The following is an 18,494-nucleotide window of genomic DNA, read 5'->3' on the forward strand; positions in this document are numbered from 1 at the left end:
CTGGAGCCCCTAAAAATCATATGTCTCTTTTTATTTAACCTCTGCCATACACTCATTTGGGAAATCAAGGATCTAGGTCAGAACCCGATACTCTTTTTTTTTTTTTTTTGATATAAAGAATTGAACTCATGACCTTGCACTTGCCGGGCAGGCACTTAGGCCTCTGGCCACACACATTCTGTGTCTAACTTACTACATGTAACATTATGAGCTGGAGTCTCATTTTTTTTTTTCTGTCAGATGATATGACATACTACTTCTTGTCTGGTGAATATATAATAGCACGTCTATTTCAGTGCTGAGGATTAAACAAGTCTCCGGAATGAAACATACTTCCAGCCTTTTTATTTCTTATTTAGAGAGAGCCTGTCATAGATCATTTATTTGATCAGGGTGAACTTCATGTTGGCATAACATCCAGAGCGCTGGGATTGTAAGAAGGCTTCACCATGCTGAGCCTATAACACATTTCCCTTTCCATGCATACAATGATGTGCATCTAGTTGGTTACCAGACCTTAGGTGTTGCAAATAATTTCAAGAACAGAATGTCTATGCATTCCCTGCTTTGAGCATAAGTACATATGCATTACTAAGATGACATTTTAAAATCCTTTTGGAATATACTTAGGCAGTTTAGCATGGATCAAATGCAAAAATTTTTATTTTTTGAGATATCTGTATATTGAATTTAAAAAACCAATTGTTTTATAGTAATACCAATAACGTATGAGGCTGCACTGTAGTAATTTTAAAACATGAATGCACACAATGTCTGGAGGATGTTTTCAGTCACTGGTTTACATTAGCGTTGATGTGCATTTTGAATGCTGCTTCTAGATTGGCAGTTTTTTTGATAATGTACACCTTGTATTCATACATATTCAAAAGCAGATAACTTGAAGATGAGTTCCTGCCAATGTTCAAGATTTACTTTTTTATATATAAGTATATATAATGCCTAAGTGCAACTTCATACATTTTTATGATATTGATCGTGAATGAAATTTTTTATACCAAAATATGTATGAGATAGTGTTACTTGTTACATAGTATGACTAATAAATTTCCTGTATTGTCGTACTTCTGTATTCAACTGTCAGATTACACAAAAGCAACCTATATGCATACTGGAAGAATTTTTATGTGATTAAATTTGAACATGGCCTGATTTGTAGTTGCTTTGTAATATTTCTGCTCACACACCAATATTTGAGAAGTACTGCTTTTCCTTATGAAGGCAATTACCTTAGACTTTTTGAGCAAGTTTCATATTCTTCTTCAATTTGCTGGTCATCCCAAGTCCTTCCTGAATTTTAGCCATAGAAATAGAAAAAGTCACCATATCATTATACAAAATTAGCAGTTAACAGAGAGATTGATGGTATAATGTTAACAGAACTGAGATACTATTCAAAATGTTTTCACATTCTATTTAATGAACCTGTACCCATCAGCAAAAACTAAAGCTCTCTCATTGTATGTATGAGAATATATGTCACTCTTACCTATAGCATTTATATTCATAAATGTTTCCCACATCACATCTCTGTAGAGCTTCCTTTGGGATGGATTCAGCAGAGCCCACTCCTCTATGGTGAAGTTCACGGTTACATCCTCCACAGTCACTGCCTCCTAAATAATCACATACATATTTCCTAAAAGAAGGTTGACACTCACATAATCCTGAGAACTTAAACTCTTCTTGTGAAAACTGAGTTCAAGTTGTTATTTCAAAGATAAATTCTTGTCACATAAATCCATGTTTATGAACATAGTTTCACACACAATTTTGATGCTAGATTGCTTCTTTCTGCTACTGCAACAGAACCACAGCACTGTTTGCATAATAAGGTCACAGAAATTCTATCTGTGCAGTTTCTAAAGCAGAGCTCAGAGGCAACCTACAAATCACCATTCCCAAGGCCAGAAGAAATATCTACTGAAGGTCTGTTGTGACAGACCAAAGAATATACCTCTTTTCAAATCTGAGTATTCACAGAATTAAGTTTTTCTTTCTTATATTGTAGATAGGCAGCATTTTGAAATGTGAATCTGATTTTTTAGGGATAAAAATCTTAAATGAACATTAAATAAAGGATATACATATTGTTCCTTATTTACACTTTAGTTTCTGACAACAGAAAAATCATGTGATATTTTCACCTGTGAGTCAATTTATTTCTTTTTAGAATATGATGTCAAGGTCCATCCACTTAGCTACTAATATCCAAAGATTATAATTCTTTATGACAGAGAAGTACCCTATTGTATAAAAAACTCATATCATCTTTATTCATTCATCAGGTGATGGAAATGTGGGCTGTTTTTCAAGATATATCCATTATAAACTGTCCCACATAAAATGGGTGTGTATGTATCACTGTGGAATGACGCTTATAAATACTTTTGGAGAAAGACCAATAAAGGATATAGCTGGGTCAAATGGGTCCTCTAGGTATTGTTTTTTGAGGAATCTGAGAAGAAAATGTTTAAATGAGTCGGGGAAAAATGGAGGGGTTGTGGAAGGAAAGGAGGGACAAGAAAAAAGAATAGGGCGCTGGGGGTTTAGCTCAGAGACTCAAGCACCTGCCTGGCAAGCACGAGGTCCTGAGTTTGATCCTCAGTACCAATTAAAAAAAAATAGAAGGATAAAGACAAAACAAAACCAGTTTTATAAATAAAGAGGCAAATAGTGTCTTGTAGGGAGGTGGGGGAAGTGGAAGAAAATAAAGCATCAAGATATACCATGTAGAGGTACAAAGTCCAAAATGAATGTTATCACTGTGTATATCTAAAATGTACCAATAAAAAAGAAAACAAAGAAGGTTTATGAATAATATTAAAATACTAATGGAAAAGCAGTATTCTTGGAATAAGTCTATGGACAATGAAAACAGAAGTGATGTGGCATATTATCTTACAAGCTTAATGAAACAAATTGATCACCTTGCACTCCAATACATGAATCCCTGCGACTGTCCAAGTGGCATTAATGGGAAGAACATGTATAAAATATATTAGGCACATAACAGGAAAGATATTACAAATCATTAGGCAGTATTTACAGAAGTAAAGCATCAGCTAGGTGTGATGGTACATGCCTGTAACCACAGCACTTGGCAGGCTGATGTATGTGGATTTCCATGAGTCTGATGACTGCCAGGAGTTTAAAGTCCAGGCCCAGATAAGATATGAGGCAACTTCAAAGTCAGCCAAAATTTCAAAGTGTGATCCTGTGTAACACTACTGCCACAAAAGGAAAACTTAAAATATCATGTCATTTTCAAGTCACTCCTTTGATCTGTTCAAAAAATTACAACCGTGCACTGTAACAGAAAACACAAAACTCAACAACTCCTGAACAAGGTGGCAGAGCTTGCACACTTTATATCAAACACATTCATATCACATCTTTTGATACAATCTGCAATAGGGAGAAAGACAAATGAGAGGGAGAAAGACAAATGAATATCTGAAAAGAAAGGTAGCTTTCTACAATTCCACATGTAAATAGAGATTCATGGGGCTGGGGATTTAGCTCAGCGGCATAAGCGCCTGCCTTCCAAGTAGGCAGTTGTGAGTTCGATCCCCGGTACCGATAAAAAGGAAAAAGACAAAAAAAAAAAAAAGATGTGGTAAATAGAGATTCATGATACAGCCTGTTGTAGCCAGCAGTTGTAAGGAGAAGGATTACATACAGGACACAGAATTTATAATACTATTTTATGATGGTCACCCAGAGTTAAATACAATAAAGCACAGGAAATCTGTCCACAACACTAAAGACCCAAAATATTCAGCCAAGGGCCTGAATCCCACAGCAATATTCTGCATGAGTCAGGCTGAAGACCCAGAGCCCATGACAATGCCTCCCATGAGTTCAACTGGAGGCCTAGAGCCCACGAGAAGGACTCAAGCCAGTCTGTTTTATGGATCTGTGCTGGGAAGGCCCAAAGGTCAGTGGTGAAAGCTAAAGTCTACACCAGTGGGGTCAATGAGCTATGCTGGTTGAGGGTCCTATACTGGAGCCAAGAAGTCACACTCAAAATAAGGACCAGGGCTGCCTTGAAAAGTACCACAGCAGGCTGGGGATTTAGCTCAGAGGCCTAAGTGCCTGCCTTGCGAGAGCATAGTTGAGAGTTCAATCCCCGGTACCAAAAAAGAAAAAAAAAAGTACCACCGCAATACTCAACGACAAGGAGGTCCTGAGCGCCTCCAAACGAGAACAGTCACATACATGCCAGAAAGTCAGTGTGACAAGCTTCTCCTGGAGATTAAACAGTACACATCTTCCCCTCTGGAGCCACCAAGTGATATTCAATGTAAGGACCAGAGCTTCCCCCAAAGTGAACTACAGCCATCCTCACCAACAAGATCCTGAGATCCTCTGATAATAATGGCCGAATTCATATTGGAGAAGCTAGTCATGTTGAGCTCCTCCAGGAGAACCAATGGCTCAAAACAGCAACATTTAGGAGAACCCACAACACCTTGCTCTCCTTCGCCACATCTCTATTTATGCTGCCAACCTTCCTCAGGTGAATCATCTACATTCAGCACCTTGCTGATTTAATCCAGCTGGTGTTAAGTTGATCACTAATTTTAAATTCAACACAGCCTGTGGTGACACATAGCTGAAAGTAATCACAATATAGTTTATTAATGTTCAGAGAGAAACAGGTATGAATTTGGAACTCTAGATAGCTACTCTTCTGTTATGTATATAAATTACATAATAAAAAATGAATGAAAAACGTGTGCTTTTTTCTTGTAGGGAATCAAACTCATGACCTCACACTTGCCAGGTAGGCACTGGGACACTGAGTTATATCCCTGGCCCTGAATTTCTTTTATATACTGAAATATACTGATTATATACTGAAATAACTCAGATACAAAAAAAGTTGCCTCAGAGGAAACAAGTAGTCATCAGAATTTTGAAGAGAAACTTAAGTTTATGAAAATCATGGTAGGAGGCTGGGGATTTAGCTCAGCGGCATAAGCACCTGCCTTGCAAGCAAACAGTTGTGAGTTCGGTCCCTGGTACCGATAAAAAGGAAAAAGACACACACACACACACACACAAAAAAAAAAAAGAAAGAAAACAAAACCATGGTAAATAAATAAACCAAAACTAAAATATTTACTGTGTATACAATACAAAGATTTTTTATAGAGATTAAAGACCAATGAATACAAATTTCTACAATATATAAAACATATCTGATACAAAACACTGAATATAAAATGAGCAAAACATGGGAAAAAAAATCAAAGGAAGTTGAGGTGTGTTAAACATAGTAAAACTCATGCAAGGAGAGAGAACTAATTAGTACACTCATCTCTTTTCCTTTTAAGTTTGACAAAATCAACACAACAGTGAAATCTTTCCAATGTCCAGAGAATACATTGTACTATTTTTCTTGTACATAGATGTGACTATTATTATGTAAAGTTGAAAAATCTTGAACCTTCATACCAACAAAATTGATGAGAAAGTAGTTTTTCCATGATTCAGATATCATTTGTGAAGAGTGAGACAAAATTTCAGGATACATCCCTGTGCAACTTCTAGAATACTTATTAAAAAGTATGTGCAATGAAACTAACACAACACTTCCTAGAAAATCACACAAGATGAACTAGGGGAAGGCTGCCAAGGAATGAGAGTAGTCAACAACAAGGCAACAAAACTAAGTCCAGTAGGGAGTTTATCACATGGATACTTTCATCCACTGTCCAGAGGTCAGGGATAAAGTATTCTGGGTAAACCAAGGGTACTTATATTGTTATTATCATTAAATCTCACCTACATTTTTTTGAGAATTTGATAAAAAATTTATGTTGTGCTCACTTTGGCAACACATATGCTAAAATATGTATGTAACAAATGACCAATAAAGTGTTCATATTCATTTATATATATTTGTTTGCCTTCATATATGAATATTTGTACAAATGTTAAATTTTCTATCATTGGCTTATCAAAATTTTTTATTATTCTAGCAATAGTTTGTGATCCCTTGCATAAAGAGTAGTAATATTTTAAAATGTGTAATACATAATAAATAACAGAATCCAATTTCAAATAACACAAGCCCAGAGGCAGTGGAGTAGGGGAGTGAAGTGTCTCAAAGGTGAATTTCCCTACAATGTTATAAGGCTATTAGGCTGTCCAACACAAAACTTAAATAATCTTTCCATGATAATAATAATGATATATTAATTTCAATTAATGCATTACAATTCCAAATATTGAAATCAAGTACAATTTTGGTTGCTGGATTTTCAAATGGCCATAGAGCTCGCAAAACTCCATCCTAAGGCCTCTTTGTGGATAGTTACATGAAATCAGGGAAATACTGGAGGTAAACTAATGTTTCCTTACCTCCATCAATGGTTCTATGGATCTTTCTCTATATATATTAATGATAAATGAAAAACAAAGTGAAATCTTGAAAAGCAATTCTTAAATCCTTGAGGTAACTTGTATTTTAAACAGGCAACTTGCTGCAAAGAAAAAGAAAAAGGAAAGGTTTTTAGGAAGAATCCTCCTTCACTGCCATTCACAAGCAAACCCATGCTCTGAAAGTTAAACACATTCCCAAGGTCACACAAAATTCCCAGTGCCTTTGCAGTCCAGGGAAGCTCAATCAAGATGGTGACAGTGGGAAACATGGGAAGTCAGGAAATTTAAATCTGGGCTTTTTCACATCACAGTGACTCATCTTCACAGGATGAAACTGTTCTTGTCCAAGGTCTCAGTACTAAAAAGGGACAAGCTATTGAAGTTTGAGCTTTGATTTTTTCCCATTTTTTTCTTTGAACTCAACTGTGTATTAATGCTGAGCATTAATCAATTCTAGAAGAAAAAAATGGTGTGCTCAAATTCAATTCATCACCCAAAATGAACAAAATGTTGACAAATTTAGAGCACAGTCCTAGTACACTGCTTACAAGACTGCTCTTTAATGTATGTGACATCCTGAAGTTTTGAAATTGTGGGACCCATTAATAGAAATGAATACATTGCCTCAAAGTGGCTTATGATAAAAAGAGAAAGACATTCCTATTGTGAACAAAATTATGGTAGTCATTTCCTCCAGGATCCAGGGAAAATTTGAATTACAAAATTGTATGACACACGGAAACAATCTCAAATTCATAGATACTTGTCTAGGGCATCAACTTTCCAAGGAAGTCTTTCATAATGACCCCAAAACATTGTCAATGATAAACATTTCCAACACTCTTGACATTCAAAGGAATAACTGGTGATGTTTAATTTGACCAAAAAGTGTGATCTGGATATACACTTCTCCCTGGTGATCCAAACCTGTGATCTGGGAGGAGGACAGTATATGAAAAGGGTCAAGTCAAGCCTTAGCTCCATAACAAGACCAACTGTCAAAATTCAGAATAAGAGAGCGTCTCCCGAGATCCATGCCATGTTGGAACTTAGGGCACTGAGCAACAAAGGAACCCGCTCACCTCCCTGGTAAGCAGCCATAAGCCTACTGGTGCACAGGCTGAAAATCAAACACCCCATCCCCTCTCCACCCCCATTAGCCAATGGGAGCCAGAGGTCTGAGTATCTCTTGGGAGGATGACTATAGGCAATATAGCAAATATGGGGGATTTCCTTCTATCATCTCTTTGAAGGCAAATATTGCTATTACTGTTTTGCTTTGTTCTGATTAACTGTTTTGCTCTATATTCAATACAGTTTTTTTCTGTACTGGGGATTAGACTCACGACCACGTGCTTGCCAGGCAGGTGCTTATGCCGCTAAGCTAAATCCCTGGCTTAATACTGTTTTGATAGGTTTTATGATGTTCTGTATTAGGTTTGATTTTGTTATACCTGATTGATAGGACAACTATTGTGAAGATAACAAGATATACTATAGTACCTATTACTGTTATCTCGGTATCCTGCTGTAAAGCTCAGTACCAATTTCACTGCATTGTCTCGATTGGCTTTGTTCTGCTGTATTCTACTACCTTCAAAATAGTAACAATAATGAATTCAGAATAAGAAAAGCAACACATAAAAGGCTTTATGGCTTTCATAGTGAATATTCTGGATTTGTCTCCAGTACTACATTCTCAAGGAAAACTCCTGGTTCAGGACTGATTTTTCTATCTTCCTTCATCTTCTCCTTTAAACATGTTTGTGTCTTACACCAATGTGCATACACACCTGCACTTGGTACCTTGCCCGATACAATGGCGTTTGTCATTGAACTCCCTACTTCATTCAGAATGTCCTGCTTTGAACACTGTCTACAAACTATCAATGAGCCATAGCAATTATATGAGAAAGTGTACTTTTCTGTCTGCACTAAAACATGAATTATATATACATATGAGTACTGTAAGTGGTTTGAAATGTGGGCTTAAAAGGCAATCTTACAAGCAAATTGTCCTGCATCTTTCCTTTTTAAAATTGGAAACATCATCTAATTTTTGGCATTATAAACAATAAGAGCTTGTTAACTGGTTAGTTTATTCATTTATTGACCTGCTCTGGATGTAAGAAAGAAGTTTTAGTATGTTTGGCAAGGACCTCGATAATGATTTTCATCACAGGCCATGCTAAACAGTATCTCCATTATACATGATTTGTAAACTTCCTTTAATGACTTTAAGATTGTGTGGAAGTAGCTGGTAATTTTGGAATTTAGTATCATGACAATAAAGCCTAGAGTGGAAAATACAATTACATTTGAGATCTCATATTCTAACAGATTTAGTATAATCAGATATCTTAGCCACTTTCCTGGAACTGGAACAAAATATCCAACAATCTTGACTTAGAGGAGTAGTGTTTATATGGGCTCATTTTTTCAGTTCATGTTTTCCTTGCTCTAAGTTTGGATGGCATGGCATAAAGGAATAGGTACTCAGACCTTGGCAGTCATTAAGAAGGAAAAGGAAACAAAAGATTTCTTTGTCAGAAACAAAGATTTCTCAACTGATGCTCTGAGGCTCAACTCCTGCCAAAGCTGGTTCTATTCATTTACAATAAGAACCCACACCTCTAACAAAAACCTCACGCTTTTCTCTTTGCTTATCTGGTCCTGCACAATCACCTTCTTGCTGACTGAGGTCTAGAAGCCACAGAACAAGTCAGGCTGAGTCAGCATGGGAGTCTCAGCAACACTTTGTGAGCTTCTGACTTAACTTCCTGGAAAGGAGGATTCTATTCTCTGGCCTGCATATCTGATTTGACTTTTCATACACCCTAACTCTTCCTCACAGATGCAAAGCTGCTCGGTGTGCTATTAACTTAGCCAGAAGGAAACTAATGCGATATACTTATCTGCTTGATAGAAGTACAAATGGCAGACTGTAGTCCCTCACCTGCCCAGGCTTCCTCCCAGGTATACTGACTTGAGTCACACATTTGGATGGTTGATTTCAAGCAGGATTTGCTCCAAGCTTTGCAGAGCTGCTTACTGTGTTCTGTGGGCTTGTACTTGTTGTTGCTGTGGATGGGATCACAGCTTCAATTCTGTTCTTGCAGTGTCAAAGACACATAGATTAAACCTATAAATCCAGTGTACGATCTGGGTACAGGCAATGACAGAATACTGTGACTAGAAGGAAAGCACTAATGCAGTCAGAATGCAGAAAAGTGAATGAGACACTTAGCATTATGTTACAGATTTTCTCACCACCATTTCTCAGTCTAATTTTTTATAAAGAAAATAAAAGCATACCAATAGGGTATATAATGATTTAATAAACAATAGCTTAAATTTGTTAGCAGTATTAAAGTAATCAAGATAACATTAACATTTTCAAGCAACTAGGGCAGAAAACTTTCTTTATCGAATGTCAGAAAGAAATTCAACTTTCTAACTAATCACATGTGGAAGATCAGAGTGACAGCTGCAATGTAGCCCCAGTCTCAGTCACTGCCCTGTGATGAGGCGGGAACAGCTAAGAACTCAACACAGGAATTTTACCATAATATCCACTTTTCTCCTCATAGTTTCTCTCCTTAGGTATATTATTTTCTCCAATTAAATCATTTCATTTTCTTTATACTAATTAGCCTGAAAAATGATGGTGAGAAAATCTGTAACATAAAGCTGAGTGTCTTGTCTTGTTTTCTCATTCTGACTTTCCTTCTAGTCTCACTTTGATGACTGGACTTGTACGGTCACATTTGTTGGTTTGAGAGATACCTAGGATATCAGTAAACACATGTGAGTGTGTGTGTCAGCAGGAGGTTAAAAAGCATGATCTATGAGATCACATTTGGTGCATGGCTCCTGCCCTTCAAATTCCTTCCCTGCTGATGAATCACCAATGGAAGGGTGAATAAACAATGTGGAAGCCTGGAGTAACCTGAGATCAACATCCAAATGTACTGGCAAATCCAGAGATCATGCACAGAAAAATGGGGAGACTTCATTTTCTTTTTTATTCTACTACATTATCTCATTGATAGTACAAATGTATTAGTTATTTTGAATGGCATACAGGTGGGCTGTCCCTCTGTGTTTGTGTCCTACAAGCCAAGAATCCTCGAAACACTAAGCTTACAAATGAGCTAAGTGGTTCTTACTCATCTTAGTGATACAGCACAAATCACAATCACAAAAATTAAGTCTTTCTTTTGTTAAACTTGTCCTTCACAGGTATTATTTATACATAGTATATATTATCTGATGGCATCAATTCATATAGGTGGAAAAGCATACATTTTTCCATTAAGAATCTTATAGTAGTAAAAAAAAAAAAAAGAATCTTATAGTAGTCAGAATCACATTCTAGGAAATAAAACACAGTATGTGACACACCAGCTTGCCAATGCTATGCAACTTGTCATACTTGAGAGTACTTCATGCTGCACATGGATGTAAAGTGCTAAGAGTTTTTGTTATGGTACAACAAAGGCATCAAAAACTCATCTTTAAATAAGAAAATTTAGAGAAAAAAAATCAAACATGAATTGTCCATTTTTTCCTGTGCTTGGTTCTCCCGGTATTCCAATTTAGTATAGAACCCAGATACTCTATTTTAGTGATTGATGTTTTCTTTTAACCTTTTCAAATTATTTCAGCACACTCACAACTCAACTAATACATGTAGTCAGTCCCATAATAAGTCCTAAGCATTCTAGAAGATTTTATCTCCTTCAGAGAGTGCAACTGCCCAATTAAATCCTCTGAGGCTGGATCAAACCATTCAATTGAAATTATAGATCTGAAGCTGTGTTATAAGACCTCTGAAGACACTACAGAAGTGTACAGCAGACAAACTTGGTGTTTTTTCCACATTATCTTTATTCTACAGCTTCAAGTCCAAGCCTCTGATGCACAGTGCCTTGCCCTTTTTTCCTGGATTTCCAGCTTTTCCCATAATTGCTTTCGCTATTCTAGGTCTCTTCTATTTTCATATTAGTTTCACATTTTGTTTTCTCTAGTTATTGAAGTCTGCTACTGGTATTCTAATTGGAATTACACTAAGTCTGAATCATGATTTTGGAAAAAGGACCATTTTCACTATACTGGCTCTCTCTATCCAGCAACAGGGGACATTTTTTAGTTTCTCATGTCCTGTTCAATCTCCTTTCTCAGGATGTTATAGTTTTATTTATTCAGATCTTTTACTTTCTTGGTTACAGTAATTTCTAAATAATTCAAAAAAATATTTTTGGGTCTTTTTAAGACAGGGTATCACTGTGCAATTCAGGCTGGCCTTGAACTCACTTCATAGTCCAGGCTGGTCTCAAACTTGCAAAGGTCTTTCTGCCTCAGCCTCCCAAGTGCTGGGATTACAGGTGTGCACAATCATGCCCAGCTTAATTCAACTTATTGATGCTATTGTGAAAGTTACAGTTTCCCTAATTTCTCTGGTGAATTTTCTATTGTTACATGGGAAGACTTCATTTTTGTGTTGACTTTGTTTTCTGCTGTTACTGAATTTGGTTATTAATATTTGGAATCTTTTGATAGGGTTTTGAATGCACCTCTAAAGCAGACCATGACAATTACAAATAATTTAACTTCTATCCTTCCTATGTCCCTTTTATTTCTTTTTCTTATTTAATTCCTGTATATAGTGTTTTGAGAACTCTAGTACCCATGAGGTGACAGCAGATATCCTTGTCTGGTTCCTGATTTTAGAGTTAAAGGTTTCAGCTTCTGTCCATTTAGTGTCATATAGACCACTGGTATATTACTGAAAGGCTTTCTCAGATTGAAAGAAAAACCTTTTCCTATTTTCTTCAGATTTTATTGTAAGTGGATTTTGAATCTGTCAAATGCTTTAGCTGCATCAATTGTGTGGATTGTGTGATTGTTGACTTTCCTTTTTATATGCTAAATTACATTTATAAATTTGAGTATGTAACATCCCTAAATCTCTGGAATGAGACCTAGTTGGTCATAGTTTATGATTATTTTGATGATTTCTGCTGAGTGTTAGTTGTTATTGAAGATTTTTACATCTATGTTCATTAAAGCAATTGATCTATATTTCATTTTTTAGATTGGGTCTATTTATTTATTTAAATTTTTGGTACTGGGGATCAAACTCATGACTTTGTGCTTGCCAGGTAAGCACTTATACTGCTGAGCTAAATCCCCAGCTCAAGGTTGGGTCTATTTTTGATATTGAATTATGGGTGATATTTCTTTTAGGATTGATTTTGGAAATGTGTCTCCTTTCAATATCATTAAAGCATCTGGAAAGTATTGCTGTTAAAATTTTTTCAAAATTTCTTATAGAATTTGGTTGTTAATCCAATGGGATATGAAATTTTTTTTTTTTTTTAAATTTTATTTAAGGAGAAAAGAAAAAAAAAGCAGGGAAAGGGTAGAAGTTATACAGATTTACAGAAAAAAATGAACAGTAGGAAATCACTAGTTAATGGATTACATATTGTCATCTTAGAAATAATTGTTCAAGTCACAAAATTAAAGCTTGTAAAGTGGACATTCCATCAATGATACTGCAAACAGTTCTGTTCATTGATCCAATAAAACTCTGTGATATCATTTTCTATCTTATACACTTAAATATACCTGCAGTTATATAGTTTGGAGCACTTTCTTTTCCTCTCTTTTGTACCATGACTATTACACATTTTGGGTTTCATTGCTCCCACGATTCTTATTACTTTTTTGGAAGAGAGTAAAACCAAATGTGACATAACAGAACAGAATCGGTCAAGTCAAAAGGGTGGACATAATAGATAATGTAAAAACATAATACAAGGTGATCAACAATGGTTACCATAATGCCTCCCGCTATCTCTAATAGAATTGCCTGTATCATTAGTTAAAATACAATTGAACAAAACAGTAAAGAATAAAACCGACAAAACCAAAACATTGGAGACATTGTAGGTCTTCAAAAGTAGATAAAAGTCAACAAGAATGGGCGTCATAATGAATCTCATTATCTTCACAGCTGATGCCTAAACTTTCGAACCTGATACTATCCAGCAAAACAGAATAGGGGAACATCAGTTAAAAACCAGATGGTGAGAGAAATACAGGGCTTTAAATCAAGGTAATGAAAAGTCAAAGTGGGTTACTATAATATATCCTGCTATTTTTTTTCCTTTAATTAAAAGGATAAAGATAAAAAAGTAAATAATGGAGTGGAGATTGAGATAAAAGAGGGCATAACAACGAAACAGCGCAGATCAAAACATAACCATTTAAGCAGAATAGTGTTTCACCACCAGATAATCCTAACCTAAAAGTAGTTACCATATTGTTTCTTTCTTTGAAATCCTTGAGTACAACTTCGTATACTGTAGCATTAAGTATATCAAAACAATGTAAAACCATTCGAGAGAATGACAGCATTACAGAGTATTTAGAATCGACTAACAAAATGAACAATGGTTTCTGTATAATCTCCTTGTCTTTAACAGGTTTTTGCTTATACTATCGTACATAATAAAATCCAATAAGATACAGCCTATTTAGACCATTGGAGACAGAAGGACAAAAGCTAGATGAGACTTCAAAACAAGATGATACTAAATCTGTATTACCTATTAAGATGTCATTTTCTCCAAAATAGCTGTTCCTATCATCCAATCTTCTCTGCCTCATTTCTGTTAAGCTCTTTTTCTGTCCGTAGCTGTCAGTTTGTCTTCTTCATTTTGTTCTCTGCTCCATTCGCTGTGGCCTCTCTGCCATTATTTCTGGATTCTTTGTATTTTTCTTTTTTTAGAATATCCTGCAATACTCTCTGTAGAGTTGAATTGGTGGTTGCAAATTCCCCCAGTTCCTCTTTATCCTGGAAGCACCTTGTTTTTCCATCAATTTCCAGGGACAGTTGTGCAGGATATCTCAATCTTGGCTGGAGATTATTATCTTTCAATGCTTGAATTATTTCCCCCCACGCTCTTCGTGATTTGATGGTTTGTGCAGAGAAATCTGCTGTAATTCTGATGGGTGTTCCCTTGTAAGTGGTCTGTTTCTTGTCTCTTACAGCTTTTAATATTCTGTTCTTGTATTGAATTTCTGGAATTTTTATTATTATATGCCTGGGTGTTGCTCTGTTTGGGTTGTAAGTAGCTGGGGTCCTGTATGCCTCATACATCTGAGTATCTTTACCTTTTGCTAAATTAGGAAAATTCTCCTGGATTATTTCTGTGAGTAGCTTTTGTAGTTCACTTGTTTGTGTCCCTACTTCTTCTTTTATGTTCTTAATCCTTAAGTTATGGCTCCTCTTATCATCTTCTTGTCTTTGTATTATTGCTGTTTGTTTCTTTGTTATTTTTAAGAAGTTTTTCATTTCATTCTCCCATATTACAAGTCTGCCCTCCAGTTCAGATAGTCTGTCCTTAGTTTCTTTCAAGCTGTTATGCCAGTCTTCTATAGACTTCTTAGTATCTTGGTAGTCCCTTTGAACCTGCTTCACGTATTCTATGCTTTCTCTGTTTTCTCCATCAAACAATTCTCCCCTTTTTTTCTGTTCTTCCATTCCACCACCTGTTTTTTCTTGGGTGGTACTTAGCATTTCTCTAACTATTCTGCATACTTCTAGCTTCAGGTCATTGATAACTTCATTCCTGAATTGGTCTATGAGGCTCTCTATATGGTGCCTTATGTGTATTGGTGTGGTGTCTGCTATTGCCTGTTTCTCAGAATTGGGGGCCGAGGAGCCTTTCTTGTTGCTGCCTCTTCCCATGCTGCCTCTTCTTCTCTGTTCCTTATATATGCAAGCTTATATAAGAGGCCCAGCTTCTCTCCCAGTCAGTCACAGCCTGATCGAATTGCGCCAGTTAGTTGTTCCCGCTCACCGCTGTGCACCAGGGAGTTACGGACCAGGCAGCCTACGCGTTTCCCCTCCCGGCCACCGTCAGGCTCTGGGATCTGGGTTGGGACAGTCTACCAGGTCCGCCGGCAGCATCACGCAGGCCAGGCACTTTTCACCAATCCCGCCCGAGAGGGGGATGTGTGGCTGGAGTCGCCACCGCGCCCTGCTCCCGCAGGACTGCTCGGGCCCAGAAAGTCCTCCACTGGAGTCAAACTGTGGTAGAGTGTCAGCTTCTCTCACTCACCTCACCACAAGTCAGTGCACGCCTCCCTGCTGTTTGCAGATTGCCGTTCTCAGAGCTTCCACGCGTCTCTCCCTGCCGAGCCACTGTAGAGGCAGCCAGCCGCCGTGCGGCGGGAAACCCAAATCGCGGCTTACAATGGCGCGGTTCCAGCCTCCACACCAAGTCTTTTCTGTTCCTGTTTTAGCACCAGGACTGCATTCCAAGTTGGCTTCTCTCAGCCCAGTTCGTTCCTGAGTCAGCAGAGCATATCTCCACCGACTTATGTCTCCTTAGTCCGCACCATTCCTGGCTTCTGAGCCGAGTCTTTCAGAGAGCCTCCGGTAGTTGCTGTTATCTGTCCGCCATGTTCTCCCGGAAGTCCGGGATATGAAATTTTTAATGGCAGTTTTTAATTGATTCTTCCATTTTATTGAATGATAAAGAATTATTCAGAATATATAAATTTTCTTGGTTCAGATTTAGTAGTTCATATGTATCTAGAAATCCATTCTTTTGTTCTATGTTACCCATTTAAGTAGAGCAGAGGTTCTCAAAGCAGTTGCCAGTGTTTTCTGTAATTCAGCAGACTCCTTTTCATTTCAACTGCACTGATTTGGACCTTTTCTTGTATTGATAAGGATGGTTATGAATTTATCTATTTTGTTTAATCTTTCAAAGAAAAACCCATTCACTAGATCTTTATATTTGTTAATACCAATTTCATGAATTTCTGCAGATCTTTGTAATATCCATTTTAACTGTCTGAAGGAAAGAAGGCATGAAAAAAATTAAAAAGGAAGAAACAAAAATAAAAAACAGACCACAGTGAGAGATTATGAAAATGAGTGAACACAGAGATACAAAGGAAGGGAAAATATGGAGCCCAAATGGTCCCTACTGCCTACACCTCGGCACAAGTGTGGAGGATGAGGTCTGATGCATACTGTTCCTTTCATCCTTGTCTGATGCTAAATATTATGACACTGTGATCTGAATATGCATAACTCTTCACAGTGTCTTTATTTCCAAAACTAAAATAGAATTAAGTGACAGTTGAGAATCCAATGTGCCTCACAACTACAGTCACATTAGTTACATACAATTAAGAGGACATCTGGTGTCCTCAGCAAAGCGGGTCTTTAAGATGGTGAACAAAATAAAAACACAGAACACAATGGGAAATAACAGTCCATGAGATCTGACACACGGTGTGTAAAATTTCTTCTCCCTACCATTCAAGTTCATTTGGAAAAATATAGCAGAGAAAATCTTAGGTTACATTAGGCTACAGAAAAGAAATGAAAACTGTCTTCAAATTGCAATAACGCACATATTCCAGGATAAAGCCCCAAGATAGGCACAGAGAAATGTGTATGGCCCTATTCCATAACTATAAAGACAGGTTAGTGTAGCAAAGGCTAAAGATGAGGTTATTAACTTATGCCACCCACATGACACAACTCCACAGCTACAGAATGTTACCAGTGTCATTACCACATTGTACATAATTTTACAGATGGAGAAATCAGACTACAAGTAGTACATGCATGTGAGAATACTGTATTCATTGCAAAACACACACTGAGAAGTAGATTCTCTACCAATATGAACAGGTACATCAGCAGGCAAAGACAGGAATTTTGCCTGGAATTGCCATGGGAAAGCCAAGAAATTCAAGAGGATAAACAGAGTAGGTACTGTAATTCTAAACAAGCTAAGTTCTGATAGCTACTGAAATCCAAATCACAATGAAGATACGATGAAAATTTTTGCTGTGACACAGCTTAAATTACAACTTAATAATAACATCATATTGAACAACTTTCTAGGTCTTCCATGACATTTTTACCATCTATTAAAAAGTAAGTTATTCACTACTGCAATACAGTCAAACAAGACCTAGATACAAAAGCCTAAGGCCAGTGTTTAGCAACAAATTTCAAGTATTTTTCATTTTATAAAAATATAGGTATTATATTGGCCACATATATAAATCTTATGAGATGATACTTTTTTTTTTTAATCGGTATCGGGGATCGAACTCACGACTATGCGCTTGCAAAGCAGGCGCTTATGCCGCTGAGCTAAATCCCCAGCCCCACATATATAAATCTTGATAAAGAGAAAAATAAAAATTATAAAGGAAATGTAATCTACAATAGTCTACAGGAGTTTTCCCCATGAAACTGCCTAAATCTGTGACACCACACAGGCTGTGGGGGCAGTAAATCTTAAACTGTGCTGTAAAGCACATAGGCTCTGTGAGAAGTGAGTGCCTGGCAAGTGTGAGGTTGTGAGTTCCATCCCTGGTACCAAAAAACAAACAAAACAAAACAAAAAACATGGCCGGAACAAGAAGTTTAAATTAATAAGGCTTGCTGCCTATGGGCATTGTTCTTCCCCTTTCTCCAGGAAAAATAAGCACCCATCAGACACCTTTTTGCACAAATTGTTTTTCATCTGCTTGTTTCACCTACACTGATATTCCAAATAAAAGCTAGGCAGGTCTCAGCTGCAGGGATTCTCCTGGAGTCCTCCGAATGCCTGGTGCTCTTGGTTGATATAGCCCCTTTGGATCTCATCTCTAAGTAGCCATCATGCTGTATGTTGCCATGTGTGTTGATGGCCCAAGTGCTTCCTGAGTGAGGAAAAAGCTGCTGCTGTAGGTCAACACAGAGCACTACCCTCCCAAAGCCTTGAAAAGGAACAAGGATGTGTCTGACTCCTCATTTCAATAGGGGAACAAAAACAGCCATGGGATGGCCTGGCATGGTTACTCCAAGGCTGAATGTCAGATTCGTAAACCCAAAGTTCTTTTAATTGTCCAACTGCTAAGTAAGCAGGGGCAGTACACTTGATTTTCTTTTTGCTCTTTCACTTTGGTTTCTCCTCCTTTGCCTATATAATGCGTCAAACGAAGAGGAAGAGGAAGAGGAGGAGGAGAAGGAGAAGAAGAAGAAACAATGCTTA

General features: G+C 37.1%; 1 protein-coding gene across 4 annotated transcripts in view; it reads right to left on the bottom strand.

Moving 5' to 3' along the window:
- LOC100721975 (zinc finger protein 791-like) overlaps nt 1-18,494 on the bottom strand; it is a 37,064-nt gene that overhangs the window by 4,051 nt on the left and 14,519 nt on the right. For 2 of the 4 annotated variants that reach the window (XM_013149374.3, XM_063254179.1), the window contains exons 2-3: nt 1,508-1,634; nt 1,248-1,308 (exon numbers count right to left, since the gene is read on the bottom strand). In XM_013149374.3, coding sequence (XP_013004828.2) covers nt 1,248-1,308; nt 1,508-1,634 — 188 coding nt within the window. Of the gene's footprint in view, nt 1-1,247; nt 1,309-1,507; nt 1,635-6,390; nt 6,513-18,494 lie in introns of all 4 variants that reach the window. The other 2 variants (XM_013149376.3, XM_013149378.3) reach the window with 2 other exon arrangements.

Source organism: Cavia porcellus, unplaced genomic scaffold (assembly GCF_034190915.1).
Source record: "Cavia porcellus strain 051 isolate PalLab524CR breed Dunkin Hartley unplaced genomic scaffold, mCavPor4.1 scaffold_8, whole genome shotgun sequence".
NCBI lineage: Eukaryota > Metazoa > Chordata > Mammalia > Rodentia > Caviidae > Cavia > Cavia porcellus.